Raw genomic sequence first — 16,436 nt, forward strand, 5'->3', positions numbered from 1 at the left:
TTGACACATGTATAAGGGGCTAGTGCTTCATTTCTGACCCTTTTTTGTCGTTCAGCTGCCTCCTCCACAGGGGCCTTGAGCTTATGTGTGATTAACTGTGAATTTAGTGACTTGAGCTACAATTCATCCAGAAGGCTTTAGAGAAGACGTGAATGTCAATTCTCTCACTCTAGTCGGATGTGTGGCATGACTGCTGTGGGTGGAGGTCACGCGGCACTGAAGCTCAGCCATTGTCCCAGCCTTGGCTACTGTGCCTCGGAACTCACTGCAGGTAATAGCATGGTTCAAAGTCTTTCCATCTTCTTCTATCTCCCTCGCCTTATTTCCCTCTACCTCTCCCTCTCCCTCTCTCTCTCTCTCTCTCGCTCTCACTCTCGCTCTCACTCTTCCTCCCTCTCCCTTTCCCTTTCTCTCTCGCTCTCTCTCTCTCTCACTCCCACTCTCTCTCTCTCTTTCTCTCCCTCTCTCTCTATCTCTCTCTCTCCCTCTCTCTCTATCTCTCTCTCTCTCTCGCTCCCCCTCTCTCATTCTCTGCATTCAGTGCAACTGCAGATCACACACAAGTCAAATACGGGACTCGAACATCCCTCTAAAGGCCCCGTCACACCTTAACGTTCTGGTCAACGTTCTCTGAAAGTTCTAATCATTCAATTTCAAGCGTTCTAGGGCGAGGTGGACACATCTGGCGTGTGACTAAGGACAGAATAGCGTGGGACTGTCACATGAGGAGCGTGTTACAGCGACCAAGTGTCGTGTCACTGGTGTGCTGACATGACACTGGCGCGCGAAAAACAATAAGTAAACGTTAGACGAGTGTGTGACTAACGTGTGAATAACGACAGAATAGCGTTTTGCTGGTGTGTGGGTTTTATGGTCCAACGGGTATAAAACGCTGGAATATCATAGTGGATTCAGTTGATCTGAACAGTGAATATCAGGCCGCCAAGATGACGAAAAGGTGTGAGGGGGGCTTCTGCTACTAGCGCTGCTGCAAGTAAGAAGATGATCAATGCTGCTGAAAGTAAGAAGAATGCAAAGCCTCTTTCACTAGTAATGTATTTATTTACTGATTTACAGTTATTATTACTGTGATTACGAAATAACCGGCGTTGTCCCTGGGGTTTTATTTTATTAAAATAAATAATTTAAATTTGACACTGAATTTGTGTTTCCTAATGTTTATTATTAGAAAACATCAACACATCCACACACATTGTCCATGTCACAAGAGTCTTCATATCATATCCATCTGCCATGGAACAGCACCAGCAATAACATTGCTCAGCTAAGTTCAAGTTCAGTACATTTTCTTCATGCTGGGCTCAAGCAAGCATATATACACTCCTTAGTATTTCTGGATCCTCCATAGTGGGTGTTCTCCATGGTAGCCAAAAATCAACTGAACCCTACTTAAAAAGCATCGGTTTATATAGGGTAGACTGAGTACGGTTGAGACCCCCATTTAAACCCATTGATGGTGACTGACCAAGGATTGAAAATACAAGCTATATCACAATCATGCTGTATCAACTGTACCCGATCTCCCACCTTGCTTATTTAGACCCAAAGATAAATCATTCTTATTACTTTCATGTTTGAAAAGACACCCATTAATATAGGACAGTTCTAATATCAAAAATATAAAATTTAATTTTCATTTGCTTTGTTTGTTTTCTAACTTTGACTGCTAACCTGTTTATCGCAGGTACAGGTATCGCTGACCACCTCACGCTTTTCGCAAGATTATGCAATGACCTTGCATGACATGATAGCATGGAGTAGATTTATAGTGCAACATTTAGAATAACATTTGCAATGATGTAAGTTGATGTCTGCGTTTGTTAATCACGTATGGTTAATAACATAGTCATTGTAGAAGGGACATGATAAAATCAAGATCTTCCCTTGGTGAAAAAACTTTCACGATATCTTTGTACGAGAGATGGGTTAGGTGCTCAAATTTCCCGGGATTGCTGCGCACATAAGTTATTTTGTGTACCTTACCCACATGCATGGACATTCAGGAAACGCTCAAATGACGCTCATTATACGGCATATGGCGTTTGTTTGACGTTAGTCACATGCTGCGTCTGTTCAGTGGTTGTTGACAGGTTGTCAGTGAGTCGTTCACTGGAATAACAACCAAGTAACGATAGGGTAACGACTGACTAACGATAGCCAAATGCGTGCAACGTTAGTGAAACGTTCCACGAACGTGAACATTGAAGAACGCTGGTCTCCATGAGAACTTTTGTGCATGTTCAAAATTGTATTTTCGGACCAGCGTCCACCGCGATCACCGACGATTACAGCGTTCACCAGCTTTTACACAACTTTCTACCAGAGAAATGGACGATTACAAACGTTTCCTCTAACGTCATAGAACGTTGAGTAGAACGTTATGGTGTGACAGGGCCTTAACATTCCTCACCTTCATTAAGTGCAACTGCAGATCACAAACAAGTCAAATATCCCTCTAGAACACGGGACTACAACATCCCTCATATTCATACGATGAGGAAGAACATCATTATAGGAGAAGGAAGCTTCAATCTGATAAAATGACATGTGCGTGTATGTTTGTGTGTGTGTGTGTTTGTGTGCGCGCGTGCATGTGTGTGTGCATTTGTGTAAGTGTGTGCGTGTGTGTGTGGGCGCGTGTGCATGTGTGTGGGCGCGTGTGCATGTGTGTGTGTGCGTGTGTGTGTGTGCGTGTGCATGTGTGTGCGCATGTGTGTGTGCACGTGTGTGTGCACATGTGTGTGTGTGTGTGTGTGCCTGGTGCATGTGTGTTTGTGTGTGTGTGTGTAGTCCATGCTGAAGGGGACTTATGGAGAGTGTTATTAGTGTGCTCGGGGGTGCCATGTTTACCTGCTGTCAGTGCGGCTGTGTGTGTGTGTGTGTGTGTGTGTGTGTGTTCCTGCTGTCAGTGCAGCTCTACGCATACATCACTGTCGCTTAAACAGGCAGAGCCTAATTACATTCCATCTCTCTCTTTCTCCCCCCCACACACACACACAAACACACGCACACACACAGATCTGGGGTCTTACACACAGACACAGACACACACACAGACACAGACACAGACACAGACACAGACACAGACACACACACACACACACACACACACACACACATACAGACACACACACACACACACACACACACACACACACACACACACACACACACACACACACACACACACACACACACACACACACACACACACAAAGCAGGTGTAGGGTGGTGGGGCTGCCTCAGGAGGGGGTCACAACTGTGTGTGTGTGTGTGTGTGGTAGTCAGACATATTTGTGTGTGTGTGTGTGTGTGTGTGTGCATGCCGTATTGTAATGGACATGAACCATATTTAAATGTCACTGGCTTGATCAGCAAAAGCAGTATAATTCCTATGTTATGGCACCTGTCAGGATAACACAGAGCCATGAGACAGACATATAATCCCCCATAATGCACTTGGTCCCATCTCATACTGGGCATTCAGAAAGACTTACTGGTATCCATTACATAGTAATGAGTGTGGGCAGTTATGCCAATACTAATGTGCAATAACATTTCCTCTCGTGATAGTTACTAATTACAGATATTACAGATGAAGGCATGCCAGTTTCATCACACACACACACACACACACACACACACACACACACACACACACACACACACACACACATTTAAAACACACACACACACACACACACACACACACACACACACACACACACACACACACACACACAACTTTTGCATGTGAAGTGTGAGTGTTCTCAGAGTGTTCTCAGAGTGTTCTCTCTGAGACAGCCAGAGCAGTGGTCCCCAACCACCGGGCCGCGGCCCGGTACCGGTCCGTGAGGCATTTGTTACCGGGCCGCACAGAAAGAATAAATAATTTATATAATTCCCGCTGTATTAATTATTAGTCTGAAAGGTGTTTTATTTTGAAAAACTACCGGATTTTCCCGGACGTAACATTCGCCTGTGCCTCTTGTCACGTCAAGATGCTTGTCTCGTTCACGTGATATGTCACTCAAAAAAAACCTGCAAACTAGCGAAAATTAGTAATAAAACAAACCTCTTTGGAGAGCTTCTTTGCAAAGGTGAAAAGGCCAACTAAGGAGCCAGATGAGGAGCCTACAACCTCAAAAAAAGAAAGCTTCTTTTAACAGACAATACCAGGAGTCATACTTAAAATACGGGTTTATCGCAACAGGTGATTCTCACGCACCAAGTCCGCTCTATTTAATATGTGGCGACAAGCTAGCAAACGAGCCAATGAAGCCTTCAAAACTGCTTTGGAACATGGAGACCAAGCACTGATTCAGAGTTATGGTGAGTTGTATTTTTCATGCACTTAATGTTCGTAATACAATGGTGTTGGTCCACCTAACGTTAATGTTAGCTTTTGTGTATGAGCAGACCGGGCTTCATTCTATCAAACTCGCGCTCCATTGATTGATTCACATGAATGGATGACGTGACTAATAAGTGGTGTAAAATGACACCTGGAAGCCGGTCCGTGAAACAATTCCCTACATTAAACCGGTCCGTGGTGCAAAAAAGGTTGGGGACCCCTGAGCTAGAGCACTGGAGTCATACACACACTCCACTTCATTCCACAGGAGAAGCAAGGTGTGTATGCAGTGTGTGTCTGGGGTGTCTGGGCCATGTGTCAGTAGTGTGTGCGTCTGTAGTGTGTGCATCAGCAGTGTGTGTGTGTGTCTGCAGTGTGTGCGTCAGCAGTGTGTGTGTGTGTCTGCAGTGTGTGTGTGTGTGTCTGCAGTGTGTGTGTGTGTGTGTGTCTGCAGTGTGTGCGTCAGCAGTGTGCCTGTCTGCAAGTTGTGCAAGTTGTCTGCAGACAGAAGCTCCTGGAAGATTGGGTCCTGGCTGATATTGTCATCATGTAAGAACAAGGGTGCCAAGGCCATGTGTGGCAACAGTAGGGGTTTAGAGTTATGTGCATGCTTGTGTGTGTGTGTGTGTCCATCTCACTCCTTGCTGTTGCTAGTATGGTCCACACGTTGATGTGGCTAACAGGACGCTTCAGATGCTGACCAATGTTTAGGAAGAACAGGAGCAGTCAGTATGATTTTCACAGCCCGACAGCGTCAGGGAAAGTGCCGTGAATAACATGCAGAGCTGTTCATGGCGTGACCTCTGACCTCTCAAAAGCCTTCGACACTGTCCAGAGGGAACGTCTGTGGGATGTCTTCCTCAAGTTTGGAAGCCCCAACAATTCCCTCAACATCCTCTGCCAATTTGCTGATGGAATGACTGCTCACAAACATACAAACATACAAAGACACAAACACACACACGCAAATTCGGCTTTGATGTGACGTTGACCCGGCTTTGATGCAGCGTGGATCCGGCTTTGATACGACTCTCCCTCTCCCTCTCCTCCACTCCTTCTCTTCTCTCTCTCACTCCCTCTCGTCTCTCTCTCTTTTACTCTCCCCTCTCTCCTCCACTCCCTCTCTTCTCTCTCTCTGCTCCCTCTCTTCTCTCTTTCTTTCCTCTCCATCTCTCTTCCACTCCTTCTCTTCTCTCTCTTTTTCCTCTCCATCTCTCCTCCACTCCATCTCTTCTCTCTCTCTCTCTATTCCGCTCTCTCAGCATTGGCAGCAGCTCATGTCTCGTCCTCCAAGTTCAAAACATATCACCATATTGTAAACCATATCACCATATTGTAAAATCACATTAAAACCTGGAAATAAACACACCAGACTTTTTTCTCTTTCTTCCTAAACTCTCTCTCGCTCTGTTCCTCTCTCTCTCTTCCACCGTGCACAGCATTGTAAGCTGCCACATCACACATGTCCCAATGCCTCACACAAACACACAAATACAAGACAAAATAAGAACACCATAAAGAAAAGATAAGCGCAACCTGGCCCAGAACCCCATCCATGTGGTCACAAAAGCAAACCATAGGATGCTAAGATCCTAGGATGTTCACCCCACAGTCACTCTCACCCCAGACTCACTCTCACACACACACACACATCACACACACACACACACACACACACTCATTCTCTTCTGATTTTTAGATTCTTCTCTCCCATCTGCAGCTCATCTCGCTCTACGGTGTGGCGCTGGGATCAAACGTGGCTGATTGTGTCTTATCATCCCCATCTCCCTACATCAACCCCTGCTGCTGCTAATCAGACAAAGAGCAGGCTGCATGTCTGTGTGTGTGTGTGTGTGTGTGTGTGTGTGTGTGTGCGTGCATATGTGCGTGTGTAAGTGTGTGTGTGTCTGTATACACATGTGTGTGTAAGTGTGTGCATATGTGTGTGTGTGTATGTGTGTGTGTGTCTGTATACACATTTGTGTGTAAGTGTGTGCGTATGTGTGTGTGTGTGTGTGTGTGTGTGTGTGTACGTGTGTGCATGTCATACGTGCGTGTGTACGTGTGTGTATGTCTGTATACACTTGTGTGTGTAAGTGTGTGTGGTGAGTGTGCGTATGTGTGTGTGTGTGTGTGTGTGTGTAATAAGCATGCAAGGAGGCAAACATGCAAACAGTCATGTATTCCTTGACACACCATGCAAAGATGATGTCAAATCAACATGAGCTGGGGTAACATAATGCATTTGCATGGTGCTCTGCCGAGGCGAGGCATGCATCTATCTGTTCTTTGAAGTGACTTGGCTGCTCTTCCACAATTACGTGCCTTTGATGTGAATTCATCTGGTGACTGACTCCACTGTCAGTGAATGCACAGCTCAAAGAAAGATCCAGTCCATGGCCTATTTACACGCGTGTGTGCGTGTGTGTGTGTGTGTGTGTTGGTGGTACAGTGGTTATTGTCGCCGACTTGTAAGCGGTTGACCCAGGGTTCCGGCTGCTGCAGGTGGTCCTTGCGCGTTGGATAAAAGCGTCTGCTACATACCAGACTTTCACCTTTATATCCTCCATACTGATCTGCTTTTAGTTATACGCAGGAAATATGTCGCATTTCTTGTGCTATTGATTGGGCACTGTCACATGCAAGTCCTCAGAGTACCCACAGTACTCCACCTAGTCTAAGTATTATAACACTACAACCATTAGGGTGTACTACAACCATCATACATACTTATCAGCAACAACAACAACAACAACAACAACATCAACAACTAAATTGTCTTTGTGTGCATTTCACTGGGGTTGTCAAGTGGGCACTTTCTCTGTCAGTGTTTCATTGAGTTGGGCCCACGACACCTCCAGTAGGCTCAATAGTGGTGTTTGGCATCACAGTCACCACCCCCCTCCATGCTCACGATGCGTTAGGGCCCAAGCATTACTGAGGCACTCCCCACAACAGCCATGACTGAATGCCAGTCCAAGCCATCTTCAGCCATATTTGTTCCCCATGACAACAGCTTTAGAGTTCCTTTGAATGACCATCCTCAGAATCCAACGTAAGCTGGTTGATTTAGCTACAGAGACTACAGCACCTTTTTCCACTGGTCTTGTGCACGCTTGCAACAGGGTTCCACAGACTTTAACTTCTTCCTTTTTAAAGGCTTTCTCAATCGCATATTTAAAGATAATTGTTAGCGGTGAGGGTTAGTGAATTACTTCATTAGATGGAGCGCTTCTTTTGTCCCGCCCTCTGGGACACTCTCCTTGGTGGAGCCAGCAATGACAGGAAGTAGAAGCTGGGGTGAAAGGTCAACTCCTCTGTGATTATCACTGTGACTCCCTGTAAAGGGTAAATTCCCCTCCTCCTCTCTACTCCTTCTGACACACAGCGGCTCTCGTGTCATCATGAGCCACTGATGTTGAACAGACATTCCCAACGGAATTTTAACACAATCCGCCAGCATAAGACTGACATGATCATGTTGTAAACATGTTATAAACATGTTATAGACATGGTATAGACGTTGCAGGGGCAGAGTTCGCCCTTCCTGCCGATGGGTGCAAATGACAAGAATCAGTGGAACAGTCTTTCTCTGATAGTCCCATGCACATACATGAAGGACAATGAGTTTGTACACTGACGTAGGCTGCGTCTAGACCACAGCTGTCCTGATTAAGTCGTAGTTTAGTCTAGACTATTTGTTTGGTGGCAAGTGAAATCACAGATTTACTAATTCAGGGAATTATATGAAATCAACATTTTTGTTATTGTAGTTTGTTAGTGTGTGTGTGTTTTTTTTTTATTCCCTGCAAACATAATAAATACATAGAACATACATACATTAATGCCTCCTTACACGCAGGTCGTTGCCGTAAATATCCCGTAATGTGATATAAATTAATTGTAATGACAAGTTTAAAATGACAATACATTGTCTTAATGTAGACAGGCTAATGACAGACACTGTTGTAGGTTGATCTAGTATGGTCTCTTTTAAAGATGTGTTCAACAACTGAGTTAACCACTGTGGGTTTAATTGATAGTCCTGTGTTAAACACGGTGGGTTTGTGGTGTGTTTGATTAGTAGTCCTGTGTCAAACACAGTGGGTTTGTGGTGTGTTTAATTGATAGTCCTGTTTCTAACCACGGTGAGTTTAAACACAGTGTGTTTGTGTTAAGTTTAGTTGATAGTCCTGTTTCTAACCAAGGTGAGTTTGTGGTGTGTTAAATTGATAGCCCTCTTTCAAATGTTTCTCTCTTCGCAGCATATGCAGTCTGGAGATGGAGGAGCAGGTTTTAGTCTCTCCTCTTGAGCCTTCTAGCCAATGGCAAGCTTTGAAATACACCACAAACCCACTTTATTAGCAACCATACTAGATAACCCCCTTTCCTATATCCTTTCTTCTCCTATGCCAGGGTGGCCTGGTTCTGTGCCCGCTCTCCCGACCCCTCTGCTATGCCAGGCCTGCCCAGGAGGTGCAGATCCATGTGCCACGCTGCCCAGGGGGATCTATGTGCCATCTCCGTGCTGGCACGCCCTGCCCAGGGCTGGAGCACTTAGGTGAGGAAATGACCTTTCAGATGATGAATGAGTGTGTGAGTGTCTGCCAGGAGCCGAGGCCAGTCTCTCTCGCTCTCACACACACACACAAACACACATACACACACACACACACACAACACACACACACACACACACACACACACACACACACACACACACACACACACACACACACACGCTTATTTTCACACAGATACACACACACACACACACTAATACATATACTTTCTCACTCATTGACTCACACACAGTGAGGCTTCACGCATGAGCTCACTTTTTCTGGATTTCATTGTAATTAGCCTCAACAACTGGGGTGTCCTGCTTTGGCAAAGTGTGTGTGTGTGTGGGGGGGGGGGGGGGGGGGAGTGGTAAGGGAATGAAAAAGGATGAAAAAGGAGAATGTGTATACATTTGCGTGTGAGTGTGTTAGTGTGTGTGTGTGTGTGTGTATGTGTATGGGAGTTCTGTTGGGCATCTTGGGTGAATGTGTGAATGTCCAATTCACAGATCTCCCTCCCGTGCCCCCAGCCTCTACATTTGAATATGAATCGTCACGGTAACCAAGCGTAAGACAGAGGCACATAAAAGAGCTCCTCTGTTTAAGATTCTGCTCAGACCCTTAGAGCAGTCAGAGCCCCTACAGACCCCCAATCTGTACCCGTCACTGCTTAACCTCACACACACACACACACACACACACACACACACACACACACACACACACACACACACACACACACACACACACACACACACACACACACACACACACACACACACACACACACAGACACACACACACAAACACACACACACATTTAAAACACATACACACGCGACACACTTAATATACATACACGTACACATACACATACACATTTAAAACACATGCACAAACACACATGTGCTAGCACATACACACAGCACGCACACATACACATTTAAAAATACATGTACACACACACATGCACACACACACACATATGCATACACATATACACACACACACACACACATACATATACATTTAAAAAACACACACACACACACACACACACACACACACATTTAAAACACACACATGCACACACACACATGTGCTAGCACATGCACACACCACACACACATTCACATACAGTACACGTACACATACACGTACGCATACACATGTAAAACACATGCACAAACACACATGCGCTTGCACATACACACAGCACACACACATTTAAAAATACATGTACACACACATGCACACACACACACACACACACACACACACACACACACACACACACACACATATGCATACACATATACACACACATACACAGCAGTACATGTGCGAGCACATACACACACCACACACACATACACATTTAAAAACACATATACACATACACACACACACACACACACACACACACACACACACACACACAAACAAACACACACACACACACACACACACTCACATACACATACACATACACACACACACACACACACACACACACACACACACACACACACACACACACACACACACACACACACACACACACACACACACACACACGCACACACACATCCCTATCCATCCCTGGTTCCAGCGTCTCGGTCTGGTCCCAAGGCTCCCTAAAACAAGGGCTGACTAATGGAGACAATATCTGATTCTTTCCCCTTGAATGACACAGAGGAGACGGGAGCTGTGTGCAAGCCAGCCAAGGACACAGCACAAAGAGGAGAGAGAGAGGGACAGAGGGAGGGAGAGAGAGAGGAATGGAGAGAGAGAGAGAGAGAGGGGGGGGGAGGGAGGGAGGGAGGGAGGGAGAGGCAGAGGGAGGGAGCGGCAGAGAAAGGGAAAGGCAGAGGGGAAAAGAGAGCCAGTGAGAGGGATAGAGAGAGGGTGGAAAGAAAGAGGGAGACAGAAAGAGAAATAGAGAGGGGGAGGGAAGACAAATACAGAGTGAGAGAGAAAATAGAAGAGAGGAGAAAATAAGGAGAGAATGAGAGAGGGATGAATAATGATTGTGGTTAAAGGAGAGGAGGGAGAAAGGATGGGAGAAATGAGAAACAGAAGGATGGACAAGAAGTGAGAGAGGACAAGAAGTGAGATTGGAGCCAATGACTAGTAGCAAGGCCAGATTTTCCATCTTTCAGAAGTACAGTGTTTCTTTCTTCTCTCTCTCTCGCTCTCACACACACACACACAGAGGCAATTCACCCATTCACATTCCTCTTTATAAAGACCACACATAAAGAACGCCTCCCTGCCAGTTCCCAAACGCTTCTTTCGTTCACTTTCTCCTTCTCGTTCACTCTCTCCCAGGCTTGGTCACGTCTACTTCATTCTTATCCTTTCCCCTCAAATCCGCTCCCACTCTCCCTCCCACCTGGCTCCCACCCCACACAGATCTATCCCAGCCCCTTACATCAACAACCACAGACGTACAGGAGACACATTAAAAAGGCTGGGCCAGGTGGGAGGGAGAGTGGGAGCGGATTTGAGGGGAAAGGATAAGAATAAAGTAGACGTGACCAAGCCTGGGAGAGAGTGAACGAGAAGGAGAAAGTGAACGAAAGAAGTAGAGTAACATGCTAAGAACACCATTGGCAACATGCTAACCACACCATTGGCAACATGCTAAGAACACCATTGGCCATATGCTAAGAACATCATTGGCAACATGCTAAATATACTATTGGCAACATGCTAAGAACACCATTGGCAACATGCTAAGAACACCATTGGCAACATGCTAAATATACTATTGGCAACATGCTAAGAACACCATTGGCAACATGCTAAGAACACCATTGGCAACATGCTAAGAACACCATTGGCAACATGCTAAGAACATCATTGGCAACATGCTAAATATACTATTGGCAACATGCTAAGAACACCATTGGCAACATGCTAAGAACACCATTGGCAACATGCTAAGAACACCATTTGCAACATGCTAACAACACCAAGGTCACCCAGAGAGCACAAATAATGTACATCTGGATTGAGGTGTCTGCTGGATGAAGAAATGTAAACATAATGTATTTCTGTATTCCTGAGTCTTAACAGTAGATCTCGATCTTTTCTTACTTGTGATGTTTCTATGAAACACACTAGGGCTGAGCCCTCGGGGATGCCCGGTTGGCAGGGGGCATATCCCCTGACCCTTCGTGCTGCACCCCTCTCCTGCCCCCTGCGTGGTGGCACTGCCAGGCATTCTAATGCCCAATCACTCCCTTAGCGCTGCGGCAGGCTGCCCTGACCGTCGCTCTCCCTCCCCACTCCGCTGTGATTAATGCACAGGGCCGGGTCCTCTTATTTGAATAATTAACGAGATAAGGCGGCCATCACTGCTGAATGTGTTAAGCCCATTACACTTGCAGATGAGCTCAGCTGCTGCTGGAGAGGTCTGAGCACGTCCATTAGCGTCAATTAGCACCGCTCACGCTAAATGGCATTTGTGTCAGTCCAGGAGCCATGAGACCTCCACAGGGACGCCACAGACGAGAAGTGTGTGAAGTGTGTGTGTGTGTGTGTTTGTGTTTGTGTGTGTGTTGGGAGAAACACGATGTGTGTGTGTGTGTATGTGTGTGTGTGTGAGTAACACGTCCGTAGGGATTACAGAGACAAGATGTGTGTGTGTCTGTGTGTGTCTGTGTGTGTGTGTGTGTGTGTGTGTGTGTGTGCAAGCAGCCTCTGGTTCATCTTCAAAAACAGAACCTCCTTCTCATCACTAGTTTAGCTTTCGGCCGGCCATTTTATACATTTTAGTGGTGCTTTGTTTGTGTGGGTCTCTGTCCCGGCCTCGTTCAGAGGCGAGCTGCAGGCAGGAGCGGGGCAAGAGTGGAGCCAGTGGGCAGCAGGGGAGTACAGACTCAGCCCCACTGCCGCTGGGTCTCTTCTCAGCAGTGAGCTCTCTTTTAAATGAACACGTCGTGCATTTTAATAGGACCCTGAGGAACTAGAGACAGAGCTTTGACCCAGACGCCATCTCAGTCTTGGATGCAGTCTGTCCTGACCAGCCACATCAGGGCCAGAGTCCAGCCACAGTTCAGACAGAGAGACAGACAGACAGACAGACAGACAGTCACAGATAGACAGATAGACAGATAGATAGATAGATAGATAGATAGATAGATAGATAGATAGATAGATAGAAGGATACTTTGTTGATTCTAGAGGACGTTTTGGAAAACAAAGCTGTAAATATAGCACTGGGATCTGCAATGGATTGGTCACTGGGCTGCTAAGTGGGTAGTTGTATCACTGCTTTGTGGTCTTTCTCTTTCTTTCTTTCTCTGTCTCCCTCTCTCTCTAGCTCTCTCCGGTCTGTGACCCCAGCAGACTTACAGCGCCCCCTGCTGTCCACTTCCCTCTCCTGCCCCTCTTATCTCATTTCATCATCACTGGAACGAGTGATTCTCCGCCTTACTGGAATACTGGCTATGTGAAAAGACGTAAGTCATGTAACTGTGGTTTAGTCCATTTCTATTCTTTACTGGCCATCACATTACTCTTCACTCACTTCTGATTGGTTTGGTTTGATCTGAAGTCTAAGATGTCATAAATACGCACACACACACACACACACACACACACACACTGTTACTTAAACCATTGCTCACACACACACACACACACACACACACACACACACACACACACACACACACACACACACACACACACCTTTGGTGGATGTGAACTGTGCTCTCTTTAACCCACCAGAAAAAAAAAAAAAAAAGCTAGCAGACCAAATACAACAATGATCTTTTCTCTGAAGGACATTTGCTTAAGTTTCTTAATGCATCCCAAAAAACTAGTCCTACACGTCTCCACAGATGGTTTATCCTGATATGAAGATGACAGTGACTTGCCCACCAAAATGTCTTCTTACATTATTCTGTATTAGGTGTCCATATGCACACATTTCTAATTATTACAATAATAATACAATATAATTACATTTATATCCGTATTTTCTTAAGCTCATTTGTTTGAGAGTCTATGGATTAAGGAACAGAGAGACGTCAGAAAAGAGCTGTCTAGGTCTGTCGCCATCATGGTTGTGTGGTTTCCCTTGCTGTTGGAAAATCTGATGCTATGTAGTTGCATGTTCAGTCCTGCAGCCATGCAGTGAGAGGACCACTGCAGTCACCACTACAGACAGTCAGTGAGAGTGAAAGTGAAAGGCCTCTCTATGGCAGAGGTGGTGTAGACACACACACTCTGAAATCCACCTCTGCATTTAACCCATCCAGTGAAGTGACACACACACAGTGAAGTGATGTTTCACACTAACCCGGAGCAGTGGGCTGCCATTGGCGGCGCCCGGGGAGCAGTGATCGGGGTTAAGTGCCTCAGCCGTGGATGTGGGCATGGGGGAGGACCACTGCAGTCCCCACCACAGACAGTCAGTGAGAGGACCACTGCAGTCCCCACCGCAGACATGCAGTGAGAGGACCACTACAGTCCCCACCACAGACAGTCAGTGAGAGGACCATTGCAGTCCCCACCACAGACAGTCAGTGAGAGGACCGTTGCAGTCACCACCGCAGACATGCAGTGAGAGGACCACTGCAGTCACCACCACAGACATGTGGTGAGAGGACCAATGCAGTCACCACCACAGACAGTCAGTGAGAGGACCATTGCAGTCACCACCGCAGACAGTCAGCGAGAGGACCACTGCAGTCACCACCACAGACAGTCAGCGAGAGGACCACTGCAGTCCCCACCGCAGACATGCAGTGAGAGGACCACTGCAGTCACCACCGCAGACATGCAGTAAGAGGACCACTGCAGTCACCACCGCAGACATGCAGTGAGAGGACCACTGCAGTCACCACCGCAGACATGCAGTAAGAGGACCACTGCAGTCCCCACCGCAGACATGCAGTGAGAGGACCACTGCAGTCACCACCGCAGACATGCAGTGAGAGGACCACTGCAGTCACCACCGCAGACATGCAGTAAGAGGACCACTGCAGTCACCACCGCAGACATGCAGTAAGAGGACCACTGCAGTCACCACCACAGACATGCAGTGAGAGGACACTGATTTTCAGCATCAGTTCTGCAGTAATCAAAATCAGTGGTCGATAAAACTGAAAACTCTGAATAATGTTTAAATGAAATCTTAATGTAAGTGTAAATGAACTGTTCAGTTTGCTTTGGTACACCTTATTTCCCATAGGCACACTCAAATGATACACTACACACACATACACACACACACACACACACACACACACACACACACACACACACACACACACACACACAGAAAATGTCTGACTACGAGGAAAGGATCCCCTCCCTCACCTCAATAACTGTAAAGAAAACTCTGTACAGAAACAGAAGCTGAAACCTTAATGACAGAAACCGTATTTCAGACAGGGAACTCTCAGAATTAGTAAATAAGATTTTATTAATGTAAGTACAAGGTAGTATGTTTGGTCATGGCGCCCTAGATCTGCTCAAGCTGCTGCTGCAAGATAAAGCTGCAAACTGCAACTGCTGCATAAAATACAATTTACACTGTAAATTGCTGCCACAATAATAAGACAAGCAGGAATTAACGAAAATCCCCCTTTAACATAAGCAGATCTAGACAGGTGGAGCTGGGGAGGAGGAGGGAGCAAATAAGCGGCGTCATAGCTCAAGAGCTGGGTGAATCTGGCCTGGAGACCAGAGAATTTAAACTAGCGCGGGCGTATGGGAGCAAAGTGATTGGATAGGTTGCGTTGTCACTAATTAGGGGCGTCTCTCCCGTTTCCTGTATGAACTTGGTCATTGAGGTAGACACAGGTGTATCTGCAGGGATCCTTTTCTTGACCGTCAGTGGCGAAAACAAGCAGTTTACTTTGCACAGATGACTGACTCAATACTAGGCTGATTTCGTGAATTGTCCTTTGTGTGTGTGTGTGTGTGTGTGTGTGTGTGTGTGTGTGTTTAAGGTAGGGCTCAGGTTGAACAATCCCAAAGTTTTTCTTTAATACCAAGAATTTTGGTTACCCTGTGGGAGACAGGAATTTTGATGCATTTATGGCAGAGAGTGAGGGTGGAGGGGTATAATTATCTTTAAAAAGCAGTAATCATGTGTAGTCACAGAAGGAAAAACACATCACAGATAATCATGAACCCATTGTGAATGATTTCACATGGTACTAAGACACAAACACACACACACACACACACACACACACACACACACACACACACAAACACACACACACACACACACACACACACACACAGAGATCAAGGAGCAACAATACAACAATGCAAACAAGAGAAACTGTTACCACTTAATGAGGCAGTAAACCTTCTACTGGATAAGCGCAGCGTCTCTCAGTATTTCACAACAGGTATCTTAATTTCTCTGCAGGATTGGTCACCACCAACTCAACGCCTGATTAGCTGCTACACAACTCACACACAAACAGCAGACTGATGGAGAGCAGCGCTATGGTGGCAGCACAGGT

At 46.1% G+C, this 16,436-nt stretch overlaps 1 protein-coding gene across 1 annotated transcript in view; it reads right to left on the reverse strand.

Annotated features, from left to right (window-relative positions):
* Nucleotides 1-662: 662 nt before the first annotated feature.
* The window catches only part of LOC308373536 (uncharacterized protein), a gene marked incomplete at its 3' end in the record, with an annotated part of 28,371 nt that continues 12,597 nt past the window's right edge, over nt 663-16,436 (reverse strand). Inside the window, exon 6 of the mRNA XM_080849108.1 lies at nt 663-693. Within this exon, the coding sequence (XP_080705234.1) occupies nt 663-693 (31 nt within the window). The remainder of the gene's footprint in view (nt 694-16,436) is intronic.

This window comes from Sprattus sprattus (assembly GCF_963457725.1).
Source record: "Sprattus sprattus genome assembly, chromosome: 12".
Lineage (NCBI taxonomy): Eukaryota > Metazoa > Chordata > Actinopteri > Clupeiformes > Clupeidae > Sprattus > Sprattus sprattus.